The sequence below is a fragment of the Macrotis lagotis genome, chromosome 4, assembly GCF_037893015.1.
Source record: "Macrotis lagotis isolate mMagLag1 chromosome 4, bilby.v1.9.chrom.fasta, whole genome shotgun sequence".
In the NCBI taxonomy this organism is placed as follows: domain Eukaryota; kingdom Metazoa; phylum Chordata; class Mammalia; order Peramelemorphia; family Peramelidae; genus Macrotis; species Macrotis lagotis.
Window position 1 is genome coordinate 249914317 of NC_133661.1, and position 17860 is coordinate 249932176.

The 17860-nt window shown below is 36.1% G+C and overlaps 1 protein-coding gene across 1 annotated transcript; it reads right to left on the reverse strand.

Annotated features, from left to right (window-relative positions):
• Positions 1 to 313: 313 nt before the first annotated feature.
• Positions 314 to 17839, reverse strand: FCF1 (FCF1 rRNA-processing protein). The gene is made up of 8 exons (XM_074235716.1): positions 17752 to 17839; positions 17443 to 17510; positions 15520 to 15591; positions 12962 to 13110; positions 8068 to 8140; positions 7695 to 7782; positions 7291 to 7385; positions 314 to 4679 (listed from the first exon to the last, which is right to left on the reverse strand). Exons 1-8 carry the CDS (start codon positions 17752 to 17754, stop codon positions 4631 to 4633), a joined length of 597 nt encoding a protein of 198 aa, XP_074091817.1. The 5' UTR covers positions 17755 to 17839; the 3' UTR covers positions 314 to 4630.
• Between the last annotated feature and the right edge of the window lie 21 nt (positions 17840 to 17860).

The window sequence follows — 17860 nt, forward strand, 5'->3', positions numbered from 1 at the left end:
TAATCATTTCCTTTTTATTCCATGTGAAGCTTAGGGGCAGCTAGGTGGCACAGTGGATAGAGCACTGGCCTTGGAGTCAGGAGTACCTGAGTTCAAATCGGGCCTCAGCCACTTAATTACCAAGCCGTGTGGCCTTGGGCGAGCCACTTAACTTAACCCCATTGCCTTGCAACCCCCCCCCCCAAAAAAAACCATGTGAAGTTTGTTTGCACCTATTTAATAGCTTGATGTTTTCCCCATTAGATTGTGAGCACCTTGGGGCAGATTGTTTTTTGTTTTTGTACCCCCCCCCCTTTAGCTCAACTCATTGTTAGGTACATAATAAATGTTCATTGGTTGATTGCCACTTCCAGACAGATCCTTCTTTTGCTACCATCCATCAGAAATTTCTCCTTTGAGAAATTTGCTGTCCATCACATCAGCTGGTATAAACATTTTTACTGAAATTTTATTTTTCCAATTACATACAATGATAGTTTTCCAACATTCGTTCATTTGCAAATGAGTTTCCCATTTTTCTATCACCTTCCCTTCCCCTGGCACTGAACAATCTTATGCTGCACATGTACAATTGGATTTAACATTTTTCCATATCAATCATGTTATAAAGTGAAATTAGAAGGAAAAAACCCTTGAGAAAAAAAAATGAAATTTTAGATGACAAATTCCATAACAGGTCTCTCAGAATTGTCCCTTGATCACTGAACTACTGAGAAAAGTTGTGTTCAGCAGAACTGATCCATTTCATAATGTTGCTGTTAATGTGTACAAATTTTCCTAATTCAGAATCAGTTCATCCAAGTCTTTTCAGGCTTTTCTAAAGTTAGGGTGCTTATGATTTCTTATGAGTACTCCATAACATTCATATACCTTAGCTTGTTCAAGCATTCGCCAATTTCTAATTCTTTGCCATTAAACAAAAGAGTTGCTATAAATATTTTTGTGATCTCTTTGGAATATAAATCAAGTAGTGGTATTGTTGGATCAAAGGGCATGCTCAATTTTATTGCCCCTTGGGTATAGTTCCAAATTGCTCTCCAGAAAGGTTGGGTCAGGTCACAACTCTACCAACAGTACATTAGTGTCCCAGTTTTCCCACATCCTTTTTTGTCATCTGAACCGATATGATAGGTGTGAGGTGATACCTCAGGGTTGTATTAATTTGCATTTCTCTAACCAATACTGATTTGGAGCATTTTTTCATGACAATAGCTTTAGTTTCTTCATCTAAAAACTGCCTGTTCATATCCTTTGATCATTTATCAATTGGAGAATGACTTGTATTCTAATACATTTGACTCAGTTTGCTACACATTCTAGAATTGAGTCCTCCATCACAAACACTAGCTGTGAAAATTGTTTCCCAGCTTTCTTCCTTCTAATCTTGGTTGCATTGGTTGTTTGTGCAAACCCTTTAAATTTAACATAGTGACAATCATACATTTTGCAGAAAGTTGAAAAACAATCTTCAGAACCAGGAGTTTTGATAAAGGTCTCACTTCCAAAATATATAGAGAATTGCATCAAATTTATAAGGTTCAAGTTATCCCCCAATTGATAAATGATCAAAGGATATGAATAGACAGTTTTTAAATGAGGACATTAAAGTTAAATATAATAATATGAAAAAGTGCTCCAAATCATTATTGATTAGAGAAATGCAAATTAAAACAACAATGAAGTAACACCTCATTGGTCAAGTTGAGAAAAAAGGGAAAATGGTCAAAGTTAGAGAGGTTGTGGGAGGATTGGGACATTAATATATTGCCGTGATATAGTTGTGAACAGATCCAACCATTCTAGAGAGCAATATGAAACTATGCACAAAGAGCATTAAAAATAGGAAAAGTTCCACATGTTCCAAAATATTCATAGCAGCTCTTTTTGTAGCGGCAAAGAACTGGAAATTAAGGGCATGCACATCAGTTGGGGAAATGGTTAAACAAGTTATGGTAGAAGAATACCATAGAATACTATTGTTCTGTAAGAAACCATAAATGGTTGGATTCTAGGGAAGCATGGAATGAGTTACAGGATCTAATGCTGAGCTAAGGAAGTAGAACCAAAACAATGTACATATTAACATTGTGAGATGATAAACTTTGATAGATGCAGCTCCTCTCGGTAGTTCAGAGCTAGGACAACCATTAGACCAGCTATGGAAAATTTTATCGCAATCCAGAGGAAGAAAAACAAAGCAAAACAAAACAAAAAACTAATCCTTCAGAATGTGAACACTTTATAATTATCCTTGGTGGAGACGAAAGATACAAAATAAGAACTGAATCATACTCTTACCAGTTTGCCATTTACCTCATTCCATCCACCTCAGTTTGGGGTACTTCCCATCTTTGATTCTCCTTTTGCTCAATATAGCTTTAAAAAATTGGAATAAGCCTTTTTAAACTTGTCTTTTGTATTTCAGGCCAGTCAGCACTCATTCTGTGTTTTATTGCTCCTGATCCTGTTATTCTAGCACTGTCATTTTTGTATTCATTTTGTTTTCACTTCCATATCTTAGAGTTTTTAAAAATCTAAGAGTACAGGGCAACTAGGTAGTGCAGTGGATACAGCACCAGCCCTGGAGTCAGGTGGACCTGAGTTCAAATGCAGTCTGGGACACTTAATAATTACCTAGCTGTGTGACCTTGGGCAAGTCACTTAACCCCATTGTCTTGCAAAAACTAATAAAAAAAAAATCTAAAGAGTTCACTTACACAAGCATCCTCAGACAACTCTCTTTTTCTTCTCACTGTGACTGTTTCTCATTTGTGCTTTTGAGATGTCACTCTTGGGAGCTTTCTAGTCCCGCCCCCCAACGGACTCTGACTTTGCTAAAGAAATTTTTAGATCATGGGACCCTATTTTCTTTGCATTCCATGCAAACAAAATCTTGAACCTGTTAAATTTAACCCTCTTTTATCACATAGTCTAACACGGAACAATCAAGCCCCTTAACTGCCCCACTCTCATGCCTTCAATTTCCTCACTATTAACTTATTCTCATTTACCTCCAAATACATTTTTAAACCCCACTATTACAAAACCCTTTTGTGACCCATTTCTGTCTCTTCTCTTTGATTTTTAAACTTTAGGAAAAAAGTCATGTATGACAAATAACCTTCACTGATCTTAAAGGCACAAACTCACTTTATTTAACACTTCTATTTTTTCCCAGTACCCAGGCATAAGGCTCAGTACATAAGAATACCTAATTTGGGGGGAATGAAAAAAAAATAAGTTAGTTGAAATGGGAAAGAACAAAATGATCAACCTTTACTTCAAAGTGAATTAAAAATGTATTTTCATCCTTGAATCAAGACATCTCACTGATTATACTTCCCAAAGGAATTTGGGAGACTGAAGCTCTGTACCAACTCTGCTCCCTTACCCCAATCCCAACAAACTATAGCAATGTACTTCCCTTCTTTCTTTGGATATAGTAGATTATGGGAGCTCACAAGGTGTTTCAATTTGGAGATATGTTAGTTTAGCTGAACTTTTTTTTCTTTCTCTCATTTTTTAAGGTTTTAGCAGGGGAATGGGGTTAAGTGGCTTGCCCAAGGCCACACAGTTAGGTAATTAGTGTCTGAGGTCTGATTTGAAATCAGGTACTCCTGACTCCAGGGCTTGGTACCTCATCCACTGTGCCACCTAGTCGCCCCTTTTCTCTCTTTTTTGACTCATCTGAGTGGAGGAGTAATTATTAAGAAAGGAAGGCAATGTAAGAAAAGGTATGAATAATACTTTTCAAAAGGTCCCTTAGAGGAGAAAGTTAAGACATTTTCCCAGAATGCTGACATCAATATGCATAATTATCAAGGAAGTATTTCTTCATACATTTTTCTTCTTCTTCAGTTTTTGCAAGGCATTGGGGTTAAATGACTTGTCCGAGGTCACATAGCTAAGTAAACATTAAAGTGTCTGAGGCCAAATTTGAATTCAGGTCCTCCTGACTCCAGAGTTGATGCACCACCCAGCTGCCACTCATCCTTCTAATACAAATTAGAAATTATTACTTAAATGTTTGAAATATATATATTCTAAGATATTTGGCACCACATTCTTCAAAGAAAAATTTCTTTTATCTAGTGACAGCTTCAATACTTTTTCTCATTTATATGTTAATTCCCAATACAAAATATTATACATAGTAACTTCATAGAGGGAAGGGAAGAAAGCACATGGAAGAAGTACCAGCTTAAAGCAGTGAAGAAGAATAAGACAATTAAGAATAACTCAGGGGGTGGCTAGGTGATGCAGTGGATAGAGCACTGGCCCTGAGTTCAATTCCAGCCTCAGACACTTAATAATTACCTAGCCTTTGGGTAAGCCACTTAACCCCATTGCCTTGCAAAAACTAAAAAAAACAAACCCCCCCCAAAACCCCTCAAAAACCCAACAAAAAAACAAAAAAACTCATTCTACAAAAACATCTGAACAAAATTAAATTCTGTATAAATTAAATGAATTTTTCATTAAGATAAAAAAATCATTTTGGAATAGGATAAAAAATAAAGAGTCTGTAACCCCCTTTTACATAGTATGACAAGAGAGGGACTAGAATGTTGTTTCTTTAACAGTATGGGTATTTCGTAGGCTGGCATCACACAAGTTCAGTCTCTTGATGTTACAATCGAGGAGCTCCGTAATCATCTGGCATTCTCTCGATGTTATACCTATTTACAATAAAGAATTAACACACTGTTCAGCAAAACTTGAAGAACCTATTCAATGGTCTTTATTTTGCTTTGTAGTAACTATCTGATATTCTCTCTTAGGTCTTGCAGCAAAAGCTATGAAACTAATCTTGGAATCTAGAATAATTCAGAGATTGAAAGAAATGCTGAAGATCAGAAGTAACAGCAACATTCTGTGATGATCAACTATGCTGACTTAGCTCTTCTCAGCAATACAATGGATCCAAGACAATCCTAAGACTCATGCTGGTAAATTCTCTTTTTAATAAAATTATATAAATATTTTATTTGTTTTTCCAACTACATACAATGGTAGTTTTTACTAATCACCATTTTCTTTGCAAAATTTTGAGTTTCACAATTTTTCATCCTCCCTCCTTTCCTTCCCCCTGACAGAAAGCAATCAGATATGACTCTACATTTGTAATCATGCTAAACATAGATAAAATTGAACATGTTGTGAGAGAAGAATCATATCCAAGAAAGAAAGAAAACATTAGAGTTAACACAATTACCCAATACATAAGACAACTTTTTTTAAAAATTGAAGACAGTTAAAACTTGATCTTCATTTAAACCCCATAGTCCCTTTTCTGGATATGTATGGCATTTTCCATCACAAGTCCCTTTGATTATTGTACTGCTGAAATGAACAAGTCCATCATGGTTGATCATCACACCATGTTGCTGTTAGTGTATATTAATATTCTAGTTCTGCTCATCTCACTCAGCATCAATTCATGCCAGTCTTTCCAGGTTTTTCTGAAATCTCATGCCTCAAGATTTCTTATAGAACAATAGTTTTCCATCAAATACATATACCACAATTTGTTCAGCCATTTCCCAATTGATGGGCATCCTCTTAATTTCAAATTCTTTGCCACTCCAAAAAGAAATGTTATGAATATTTTTGTACATGTGAGATTTTTACCCCTTTTGTGATCTCTTCAGGATACCAATACAGCAATGGTATTTCTGGATCAAAGGGTATGCAAATTTTTAGTGCCCTTTGGGCAAAATTCCAAATTGGCTCTCCAAAAAGATTGGACAAGTTCACAACTCCAGCAACAATGAATGCATTAATGTCCCAGATTTCCCAAATATCCTCCAAGATTGATCATTATCCTTTCTAGTATGAAGTAGTACCTCAGAGATGCTTTAATATGTATTTCTCTAACAGTCATATGACTATAGATAGCTTTTATTTCTTTGTTTGAGAATTGCCTTTCCATACCCTTTGATCATATATCAATTGGGGAATATCATATATCAATTGGGGAATGACTTGGTTTTTTTTTTTTTGGTAGGCAGTGAGGTTAAGTGACTTTGCCCAAGGTCACACAGCTAGGCAATTATTAAGTGTCTGAGGTCAGATTTGAACTCAGGTACTCCTGACTCCAGGGCCAGTGCTCTATCCACTGTGCCACCTAGGTGCCCCATGACTTTTTTTTAAAAATAAATTTGACTAAGTTCTCTATATATTTTATAAATGAGTCCTTTGTCAGAAATACTAGTTGTAAAAATCATTTCCTGATTTACTACATTTCTTTTAATCTTGTTGCAGTGGTTTTGGTTGTGCAAAACCTTTTTAATTTAATGTAATCAAAATTACATGATGGAAAATTCTATCCACATCCTAAGAAAAAGAACCAATGGGAGTCCAAATACAAATCAAAGCATATTACTTTTACTTTGCTTTTTGTGTTTTTCTTTTTCTTCTTTCACAACATGACTAATATGAAAAGACGTTTTATAAGATTATACACACACACACACACACACACACACACACACACACACACATATAACATCAAATTACTTTCTTAAGGGAATGGGGAAGGAAAGTTTAAGATTTCAAACTTTTTTTTTAATTTATTATTAAAGATATTGAGTTTTACAATTTCCCCCCCCAATCTTACTTTCCTACCCCCACAGAAAGCAATCTGTCAGTCTTTACTTTGTTTCCATGTTGTACTTTGATCCAAATTGGGTGTGATGAGAGGTAGGATTTCAAACTTTATAAAAAAATGAATTCAAAAATTACCTTTACATACAATTAGAAAAAATAAAATAGTATTAGAAAGGAAAGAAATGCTAAGGTATTTGTAGTACAGTATACTAATTTTGGTTTAGTAGAGTCCACAATGTGGGAAAAGAAGGACACAATTCAGTTCTGGGCTGGAATTTAAAAAATTCTGGAAAAGTAAAGGCAGTTCTTTTATGAGGCTTTAATTAACCAGGATTCAAGAGGTCAGAGGGGTTTTTGGCACATTTAGGTACTAGACTTAGATCCTGACTTCTGTGATTTCTGTTTCTAAAACTGACCACTCCCAAGGACTCCCAGTATTATCTTATATGTTCATATCACCCCTTTAATTCCTTACACTTTCTTTTGTTCCTTCTTTCCCTGCTGGTTCATCTTTTTTCCCCTCCTCATGATGTATAGCTATTTCAATTTTTGACAGAGGAATATATATGGTTTTCCATCTTGACCTTACCTTTAAATGAAAGGGCACATAAAATGATGAATATTTTTAAACTAATTTGAATGACAAATATTCTCATCATCATATTCAGACATTTCTCTCACCTATGGTTAGAAATATACATGATGGGAACTCCAGGGATCTTCCGGATTCTTCGCTTAAGATCTCGATCTACTGTAGCCACTATGTAACACTTGTGCTGGAAGACAGATAGGGGTTGAGATTATCTAGAAAATACACTGACCAGTGATACTATCCAAATTACATAGCCTAATATTAGTAAGAAAGGTGACTAATATCAGTAGTTATTGTCTATCTTCTTTTTCCCCCTCAGGAGGAGATATTCATGAGAATATTTGCTTATAAATAGGTTTCACATGATTTCCCCCCCCCCCCCCCCGCGCCCCCCCCATTTGCATAAGTTTTTTGGCTATAAGCGGAACATGGTTCGCCAATTATTAATCAACTTTTCTAGGCTAAACACAAAGAAGACCATCAAAATGGTTACCTGAGTGACCCTCTGGACTAAGCAATCATCTGCATATGTTCCTTTGTGTGAGCATGGCAATCGTTCAAATCTTGGGTCCTTAGCAATCCTGTAGGGATATAAAAACTGAATTCAGAGCCAGTCTAGGTAATCTGGTCCATTTTTCAAGCAATGGATTCACAACAAAAATCATGAAGTGATATCAATGGCAACATTTCCTAATATAGTTCAGTTCTATCAATGATCTGAATTAAAGGCATAGATGATGATCCATTAAGAACAGGTAAGACTAGGTCATTCTGGAAGCAATTTGGAACTATGGTAATTTGCTTTACATGAATTTTAACTAAGATGAGAAAAATTGGCATAATAAATAAATGAAACAGCACCCTACCTCAGAGCTACTCGGTATTTCTGCCCCAGTTTTTCAATTTCAGCCATCACACAGTCAGTTATGCAGGGAATACCTATATGTAATTTAAAAAATTATCATTCATGTCTCTGAAGAAAACTGTATTACTTTGCTTAGTATATATATATTCTAAGAGACAAAAATCAACCCTACTTTCAGATGATATAGTGGTTTGTTTAGAAACCCCCCCCCCCCAGAAAATTGGCAAAGAAATTGAGACAATAATTTGAGTAAAGCTGCAGTAAATACATGCACTGAAATCATCAGCATCAACACGGTTCATGGTTGGTCAGTGGCAATGCAATAAAAATGTTAAAATTACTATAAGTTTCAAACTAGAACAAATTACCAAATTTACTTTACAAAATTAGAAAAAAAAAGTAAGATATTAATTTAGAACAGGAGTCTTAACTTTTATCGTGCTGTGTATCTCTTTGGCAGGTTGGTGAAACCTATGAACTCCTGCTCAGAATACTGTTTTTTCCAAATAAAGAAAGTACAAAGCAATACAAAAAAATCAACTGTATTAAAATAAAATTATCAAAATGTTAAAGAAACAAGTTAAGGGGAACAAAGATCTAAAATCTCAAGGTTAAAAGCTATATTACAATAATCATGAGAGCTTTCCAGTACAGGTGAAAACAAAAAGAGAAAAGTAGATTAATAGACTAGAGAAATTAAATTTAAAAGTAATCAAATGTAGTAGCCTAATATTCATTAAACCAAATAACATAAATTACTTGGGACAAGAATACCTAATTCAACAAAAACTGGAAAAGCAGGAAAAATATTTTGGCAAAAATTACATTTAGAACAGCATTTTATGACACATTTCACAATTAACTCCAAATGCAACAAAATAGAGGTGGCAGGTGGTGCTTTTCAGATCTCTGATTAGAATTCTTTCTAAAATATGACTCTTGTTTTTATATTATCTTTCTTTCTGAATATATTCTTTTTCCAGCCCCTACCCAGTGAATCATCCCTTTTAACAAAAATTTCAAAAGAGGGAGAATAACAGGAATTAATCAAAACCAGCAAATTAGTGGAGCCTAAGTAAATTGCCTCATGTTAGGAAAATTCTTAACCCAACAAGGAATAGCGGTGATCATAAAACAGAAAACATTTTCAAATGTATAAAATTTAAAACAAAACAAAACTAAAAACCATTTACATGAACAAAATCAATATGGCTGGAACACCAAAAAATTCAAGTAGGAAAAATAGCTTTATATCATATATGTGATAAAAGCCTGATATCCAAACTATATGAAAGCATATAGTGAAGTGCATTTTAAGATCAAGAGCTATTCTGAAAAGATAAATATTTAAAGAATATGTATAGTTTTCAAAACAATTGCAAACTATCAAGAGATAAAAGAATGCTCCAAATCATTATCAATAAAAGAAATGCAAATTAAAATAACTGGCACATCTTAACACTCCTCCAAGTACCAAAGTTGATAAAAAAAAAAAAAGTCAGGGCAGCTAGGTGGGGCAGTGGATAGAGCACTGGCCCTGGAGTCAGGAGTACCTGAGTTCAAATCTGGGCTCAAATCCTTAATTACCTAGCTGTGTGGCCTTGGGCAATCCACTTAACCTCATTGCCTAGCAAAAACTAAAAAAACAAAACAAAAACAAAAAAAAACAACAACCCCAAAACAAAGAAATATATAAGAAATATACAAAGGCCACAAACTTAAAAAACAAAGTCAATGCTGGAGGGGGTTGAAAGAGGCCAGGTATACTAGGATTCTGTTGGTAAAATTGTAAAATGGTATAGCCACTCTGGAAATCTATTTGCTATAGTTTTTTTTTTTTGCAAGGCAATGGCTTGCCCCAGGCTACACAGATAGGTAATAAATGTCTGGGCAGGTGCTCTATCCACTGTGCCACCTAGCTGCCCCTCTGGAAATCTATTTGGAATCATAGGAGAAAAGTATCTGAATTGTTCCAATCATTTGACAATCTTACAACTGGTCACGTGTCATGATAGTCAAAGACCAAAATCACTTTAGATACTTATAATCTACCACCTCTCCAAAGAAAGAAGGGAAGTAAGGGGCAGCTAGGTGGCTTAATGGATAAAGCACAGGCCCTGGAGTCAGGAGTTCCAGAGTTCAAATCCAGTCTCAGACACTTAATAATGACCTAGCTGTGTGGCCTTGGGCAAGCCACTTAACCCCATTTGCCTTGCAAAAAAAAAAAAAAAGGGAAGTATATTCTTACTGTTTGATGGGATTGGGATAAGAGATAGTACAGGGGATCCCATTAACTTGGTTCCAGAAAACATGAAGAAACATCTCTCCTCTTCATATAGGTAGGAAACTATAGCTGTGCAATGTGGGGAATGTTGTCAAATTGTCAAAAGTTATTACATTAGCTTTGCTTAACAGTTTTCATTACAATGAGGTATGAAATTTCTAGAGCATGAAAAAACAAAGATGTTAAGTTTAAAAGAAGCACAACTATGGGAGAGTATAAAAATACTCTCCCTGAGATTATCCTCAAAGGCCAATGAAGAAATTGAAACTTCTCTATAGTTATCCATTTTATTTATTATATCAATAATTGCTATACTTGGGGACAGCTAGGTGGCACAGTGGATAGAGCACTGGCTGAGTCAGGAGGTCCTGAGTTTAGATTCAACCTCAGACACTTAATAATTGCCTAGCTGTTGTGGCCTTGGGCAAGTCACTTAACCCCACTGCTTTACAAAAAGCAAAACAAAAAAAAAAAATAATTGCTAGACTCCAGTACTTTAAGAACAACTACAATTTCATTAGTTTGGGCATGCTATCTACTGACAAAGCAAAGTGAACCATTCCATTTCTATGATCCCTCAAAAAAAATTCCTACTGGTCAAACTTTCTGGTGATAACTCAGGCATTCTTGAAGCAAATTGGATTTGATAGGCCCTAGCAGAGCTTATGCTCCAAAAAAACAATTATTTTCCATGACAACATTTAAAAAATTAATTACCCAATTATTTAAATTTTCCAATTATATGCAAGGATAATTTTCAACATTTATTTTGGTAAAGTTTTTTCCTTCCCATTCCTTCTTCCTCCCATCCTAGGATAGGAAGTAATCTGAAATAGGTTATACATTTACAATTGTGCTACACATATTTCCATAATTGTCACACTGTGAAAGAAGGATCAGAACAAAAGGGAAAAACCATGAGAAGGAAAAAACAAAAAATTAATAGTATGCCTTGATCTGCAATCTTTTCTGCGTGTGGATAGCATTTTCTATCACAAGTCTTTTAGAACTGTCTTTGCTTGCTGTTTTGCTGAGAAGAGCTATATCTATCACAGTTGATCATCACACAGTGTTGCTATTGAAGTGTATAATATTCTCCTTGTTCTGCTCACTTCACTTAGCATCAGTTCATGCAAGTCTTTCTAAGTTTTCCTGAAACCTAACCATTCATTGATTCTTATAGAGCAATAATATTCCATTCATATACCATTTAACCATTCTTCAATTGATAAGCATACAATTTTCAATTCTATGCCATTACAAAAAGAGAGGCTATGAATATTTTTGTATATGTGGATCTATTTTGATCTTTTTAGGATTCAGACCTAGAAGAGATACTGCTAGATCAAAGGGCATGCAGAGTTTTATTGCCCTTTGAGTACAATTCTATATTGCTCTCCAGAATGGCTGGATCAGGTCACAACTCCACCAACAATGCATTAGTTTCCTAGTTTTCCCACATCCCCTCCCCAACATTGATCATTTCCCTTTTCTGTCATTCTGATAGGTATGAGGTTAACATGAAAACATTACCAATAAAAACTTATGCACAAAAATTGCATAGGTCTTCTCTATGACATAGTTGAGTGGAAAATATGGGGAAAACATGGGAAGAGGGTCAAGTGTTAGATGGATATTTATAAATATTGAAAAACTCAAGAGGTAGATCTTCAAACATAAGGTAGATCCTATATGAACAATAAATACAACTTGGCTGAATTACAAAACTGATGAATTATAAATTGGTAAGGCAAAGAAAGGTTGCAATGAGTAATGGTGGATTACTTGCATTGATAGATGGGAGTTACTTAAGCCCAAGATATATCAAGCAACAAACATTAATTATATGAATAGTATGAAATATGAAGTCATTCCTCTTTGAAAATAAAGAGCACTGATTATGGCTCACTGAAAATTCAATGATTTCTAAATCAGAAAGTGCAATAGAATTTAAATAATGTATACTAATATTTGATGTTCTAGAGGCACTAGGATGATGTTGATGATGTTTGTCTTTGAGATGTGGGTATGAATTGGTTAAGAGATGTGATATCATGAGAAGTGATATCATGACAAGCACAGGAACTGGATGGGGGAGGGGGCTGTGCTAAATCACCAGTCTTCTTTCTTTTCTAGAGCCATCTGGGTCTAGAGGTGAGATATAGATTGGGACAACTGGAGACGGCTCTGGATGGGAGGCAGAGTTAAGTGACTTGCCCAAAGTCACACAGCTAATGAGTATCAAGTGTTTGAATCCTCCTGACTCCAAGGCCAGTGCTCTATCCACTGTGCCATCTAGCTGTCCCTGGCTCTAGGAAATTCTGAAGCAAGAAATTATATCCAGATATTTTTGGATTATGTGTTTTTCCAGTATTCTAATTCCTTGAAAATGGATAGTTGTCATGCAACTAAATATAGATATAAATTATTAGGTTAATGAGAATTTCTCATTTCACAACCATTTTAGGTAAATGGAACTTAACATATTTTAGGGCAGAGACAGTTTCATTTTTTCCTTTCTATTCCCAGCACTTGGCACATATTGTTTTAGTAATATTTCACTGATTAATTTATGCTATAGAAAAAGTCTTATTCTAAGCACAGTACTCACATTTGGCATACAGACAATCCATCATTGATTGCACTAAGTCCAACTTGGCTTTGATGGAGAAGTTGATAAAGTTGGTATCAACTAAAATGTAGTAAGGGGGTCCCAATTGTGTGTTATATTGAAAAAATAAGCAGGATGGGTGCTGGGGACTAAAAGATAAGAGTACAAATTAATTTAAAATGATTTTTATTCAGTACCAATAATACACTTGACAACAACTGAGAAGAATGCTGCACATAAAGTAAGTGAAAGGGAGCCTGAGAATTAACTTCTTTCCCCTATTCTGTCTTCAAAGAGAAAGACTTTGGACAGCAAATGGAATGCTGGGTAATAATGAAGATGGAAAGGTGGGTTGAGGGCCAAGTTGTATATGGGCTTTAAATGAGGAAATTATGTTGGATCTGAGAAACTACAGGAAGCCACGGGGGGGGGGGGGGGGGGGGGGGGGGAGTGACAAGGGCAAACCTGCACTTAAGGAAAATCACTTTGACAGTTGTAGGGAAGATGGACTGGAATGGGACAAGACTTGAGGCAGAGACCAAGGAAGAGACTATTGCCACAGGCAACAGATGATGAGGGTCTGAACTGGGGTGATAGCCATGTGAGTGATGAGAAGGTAATGAATGTGGGAAACAGTGGTAGAAATAACACCTGACAATCAATGGCATATAGGGTGATTACATGAGTAGGGGGTTAAAGATAATGCTCAGTTTGCCTCCTGGGCACCATAAAAAAAATAGGGAAGATGGAAAGTGGGGATTTGGGATTAGAGGACTGGAGTTTGGAGGACAGATTTAGAATCTATATAATTGGACTCATTTTATAGAGATAACTAAACTCAATGGAATCCCTGAGATCATCAACTGAAAGAGTATGTAGGAAAGAAGATCCAGAACAGTCTTAGATATACTCACTTTTGGAGGGGGTATGTCAAATCAGCAAACAAGGCTGATGGAGTCAGATAGGAAGGAAGAGAACAAAGAAAAAGAGCATAATAAAAATATTGAGAATAGGGCAGTTAAAAAATATCAAATATTGTTAGCATTTCAGAGATTGGGGGGAGGAGGCACAGAGGATGGCCACTAGACCTGGCAATTAAGGAACCCCTGGTAACTTTGGAGATAGCAGTTTCATTTAAAATTGTTCAGTAAAAGATTTAGAAAGTAAGAGAAATTGGAGGAAATGAGTATAGACAACTTTTTTCTAAAAGGCTGGCTAAAAAAAGGAAAAGAAACATTTGCTTGAGAGGGTGGCAGTGTCTAAGAGGCTTGGATGTGTTTGTGAGCAGCAGGAATGGAAGGGATAATTGTGAAGGAAATTTTTTTGAAAGGATGGGAGGAAGTGGAATCAAAGAGACAAGAAGAAGGGTGGACCTTGATGATAGGGATCACTTTTTCATCAAAAATGGAAGATAGATGAGATTAAAGGAGATTATCAAGGGGTTTTGAGATACAGAGTAAGGGGGAATAGGAAGCTTATGGTAAAAACCTCTCCATTTTCTTAATGAATTGTGAAGTGACATCCTCAAAAAAAAGATGAAGGGAATAATGAAGGAGGATTGAGGAAGGAAGAGAAAGTCTGGAACAACCTCTTTCCTAAGTAGAATACTGAAACAGTTAGTAAAGAGTAAAAGGTGAGGGTCATGTTGAGATTAGATAACATGAATTTGGAGTGAACCAGTCCACTCAATTGTATGGCTTTCTCCAGCTTTGTTCAGTAGCACGTGAGCAGGAATGGAGGAAATAGATGTTTAGTGTAATATAGAATTAGGGTTTGAAAAAGTGTCAACAGAATCTGGGACAAAACAGAGTATGAATTAGTTAAATGTAGTGGGGTGTGTGTGTGTGTGTGTGTGTGAAGATACAGCAGGGGTGAAAAGCCTGGGGAAAATACAGGAGGATGGGAATTTGAAGATCCCAGTGTGGATAAAGAACATTATTGGTTTAGGAGAGATAAGGTATAGGGAGAAATGGAATAGTATCAAATTATGATATAATAAAGAAATATAATAATAATTTTTAGAGTTTTCGGTGGTTGAAGTAAAACACTTGTTGGAAAGAACAAGGCTACGATCATCCCTGTGTGTAACTGAAGTGAAGTAGAAGAGGACTGAGAAAATTGTGGTATGTGGGGACAGCAATATACATTTGGAAGGACTGTTGTTGGTAATGGAAGTCTGCAACTGGAAGTGAGAAGTACTCTGGTAGATAATTGTTACCAAGATTTTAACCAGGTCATAAATTTGAATGAGTTAATGGTGGTAAAGGGAGAGTCTGGAACTGGATATGAGAAACAAAATGTATTCCAACTCATCCTCAAGGAGCAATATGTAAGAAAGTTGAGAAAGTGCTAGAGAGATGGCTAGGAATGTACTACATAATCTTGGAGAAATCAGGTCTCTCAGTAAGAAAATAGAAGGAATCTGAGTGGAAGAGGTTTAAAAGAGAAATTTGTTTAACTATACATAGAACATCCAAAAGGGCAGGATGGAAAGGGAAGGCAAGAGAAGGGGTGGAGATGAATACTAAGGAGAACTTTGGATTTTCTTCCATACTTACACTTCTCTTTCTTTGAGAGCACTGGGATCTTTCTTCTCTTTCTTTTTTGGTTTTAACCGATCTTTTTCTTTTCTAGTAAAATAAAAAATAAATTTAGGAATACTATCACAGTAAAAAAAGGTCCTTGTTAAATAAATATAAATACAGCCAACTTTTTTTTTTAGGTTTTTGCAAGGCAAATGGGGTTAAGTGGCTTGCCCAAGGTCATACAGCTAGGTAATTATTAAGTGTTGGAGACTGGATTTGAACCCAGGTACTCCGGACTCCAGGGCTGGTGCTTTATCCACTTGTCACCTAGCCGCCCAATATTTGATGGAAAACTATTTTTCTACAACTCTTAATTACTTTAAATAATGGATAAGTGATTTAGGCCAGGGCAGATCAAAATGAGGCCTGTGGGCATGTGGCCCACAGGGCAATTTTATGCAGCCCCCTATGGGCTTACTAAATTTGAATGGATTGTGGAGGTCAAGGAAATGAAATTTGGAACAGTAGCAAGAAGTACTCTCAATGACCCACATGTAAGAGAAGTCTGAAGTACTGAAGTCACTTAGTCCAAAGGATGGAGTTAGAATGAAGAGGAAAAATGTAAGCCAGGTACTGAAATCCTTGAGAATAGTGTGAGAATATCCTGGGCACTGGTAGTTAATTGTAGTACTCTCACTAAAATGGCAAATCAAAATTTATTGTCTATTGTTTAATAAAAACTTTTAAAAGATTGGGCAGTCCTGATATAATAATTTGTTGGACTTATGCCCAACAGTTCCCCTAAAGCTGCAGTAAGAGCTTCCCTGATAACATATTAGATATTAAGAAATTAGTCAAAGGAGATGTCTTAATATTCTGAGATTAAAAATACAGAATTTTTAATTTACACTTGGTTACATTCAAAGTAATTATGGTTTGCAAAGAGTTAAATAATTTTTATTTTTCTCAGGTAAACAACTTTAATCTATATTAAATTTATATGCAGGTGATGAATTATCATATTAATCACTTCCCCAAACTTTACAAGAATAAATAGGTTAGAGTTAGTATTGGCTGAGGAATTCAGGAATAGAAGAGCAAAAGCCTTTAAAACTATTAGTGGCATATTTTAGATCTTGGTATTTTATCTACAACATACACAATTTTTAGTTCACATATGAACGAACAAAAAGCGGGTAAGCCAAACATTTCTCCAATAAGAACAAACATATTAAGAGTTGGTGTGGGCTAATCAATATGAGGAACATTTTCCAGAAGAGCATGCTTTTCTAAGAGTATATCGATTTAATGCAACATGCACTATTCAGCTCACCTAGTCTCTTCCTCTCCCAATCCCTATAGTTATTTGTTGGCTAATTGTAATACCCCCTCCCCAGCCTCTCTTCCCATTCTCTACCCATTTATTTCAACTGCTACTGTTCCCATGCTTGTTTTAAAATGTTTAGTGACTGACACATGGAAACAGCTTATAAAATGTTTCTGGCAACTGTACCAAACAATAAACTTCAGCACCCAAAATAAAGTACTGGCAAAATTTGAACCTAGTCAGTCTCCCAGGCTCCAAGGCCCATCTTTATATTCGATCTATCATCCTGCTTCTTTCTAATATGATAAATATTTCAAAATAATGCTGACTTGAGTAACTATTCCGAAGCTACAAGAATGTCAAGAGTTAAAAAATTTTGGAATGAATTAAATTAAATACTTGAGATCAGTTGTATGACAAGCAATCCTACATTGAATAATTCCTGAAGAGAAGATTTTAAAAATTAAAGTTTACTTTCAGATTCTCATTTTTTTCTCCCATTGCCTTTAAATTCAGAGGTTTCTTTAAACTTAAGTCATATCTCAAAGCAAGTTAACACCTAACCAGGAATCCGGGGCCCAAACCTCCTCTAGTCCGCCTTAGAATCCTGACCGACTCAGATAACTCACAGTCTCTCGTCTCGTAAACTAAGCATTCGCTTCATGGTCGCGTATTTCCTCACTTTCTTTTGTTTCCCCTGAAAACAAAGACACGTTTGAGTTAAACTGCATACTGCATCCCGATACCTCTCCCACGTTATCCTTCCACCAAGAGGCGCCCCCCCCCCCCCCCCCCCCCGCTCCCAGGAGATAAGCCCGAAACCTGGGGAGCCGGCTCCAGAACTCAACCATCAAAAGCTCTCGACCCCGTCCACTTGTTTATTCTCTAGTGAGGAAAAACTCAGGCCTCTCTCATCCCTCCCCTGCCCAGTCGCTCACCATGTTACCGGGGTGCCTTCACGCTCCGAGTCCTGAAGGGAGGCGCGCGCGTTTCCGTCACTCTCCCTAACTTCCGGCAACACGAAACCCGGAACCGGAAATGCTGTCT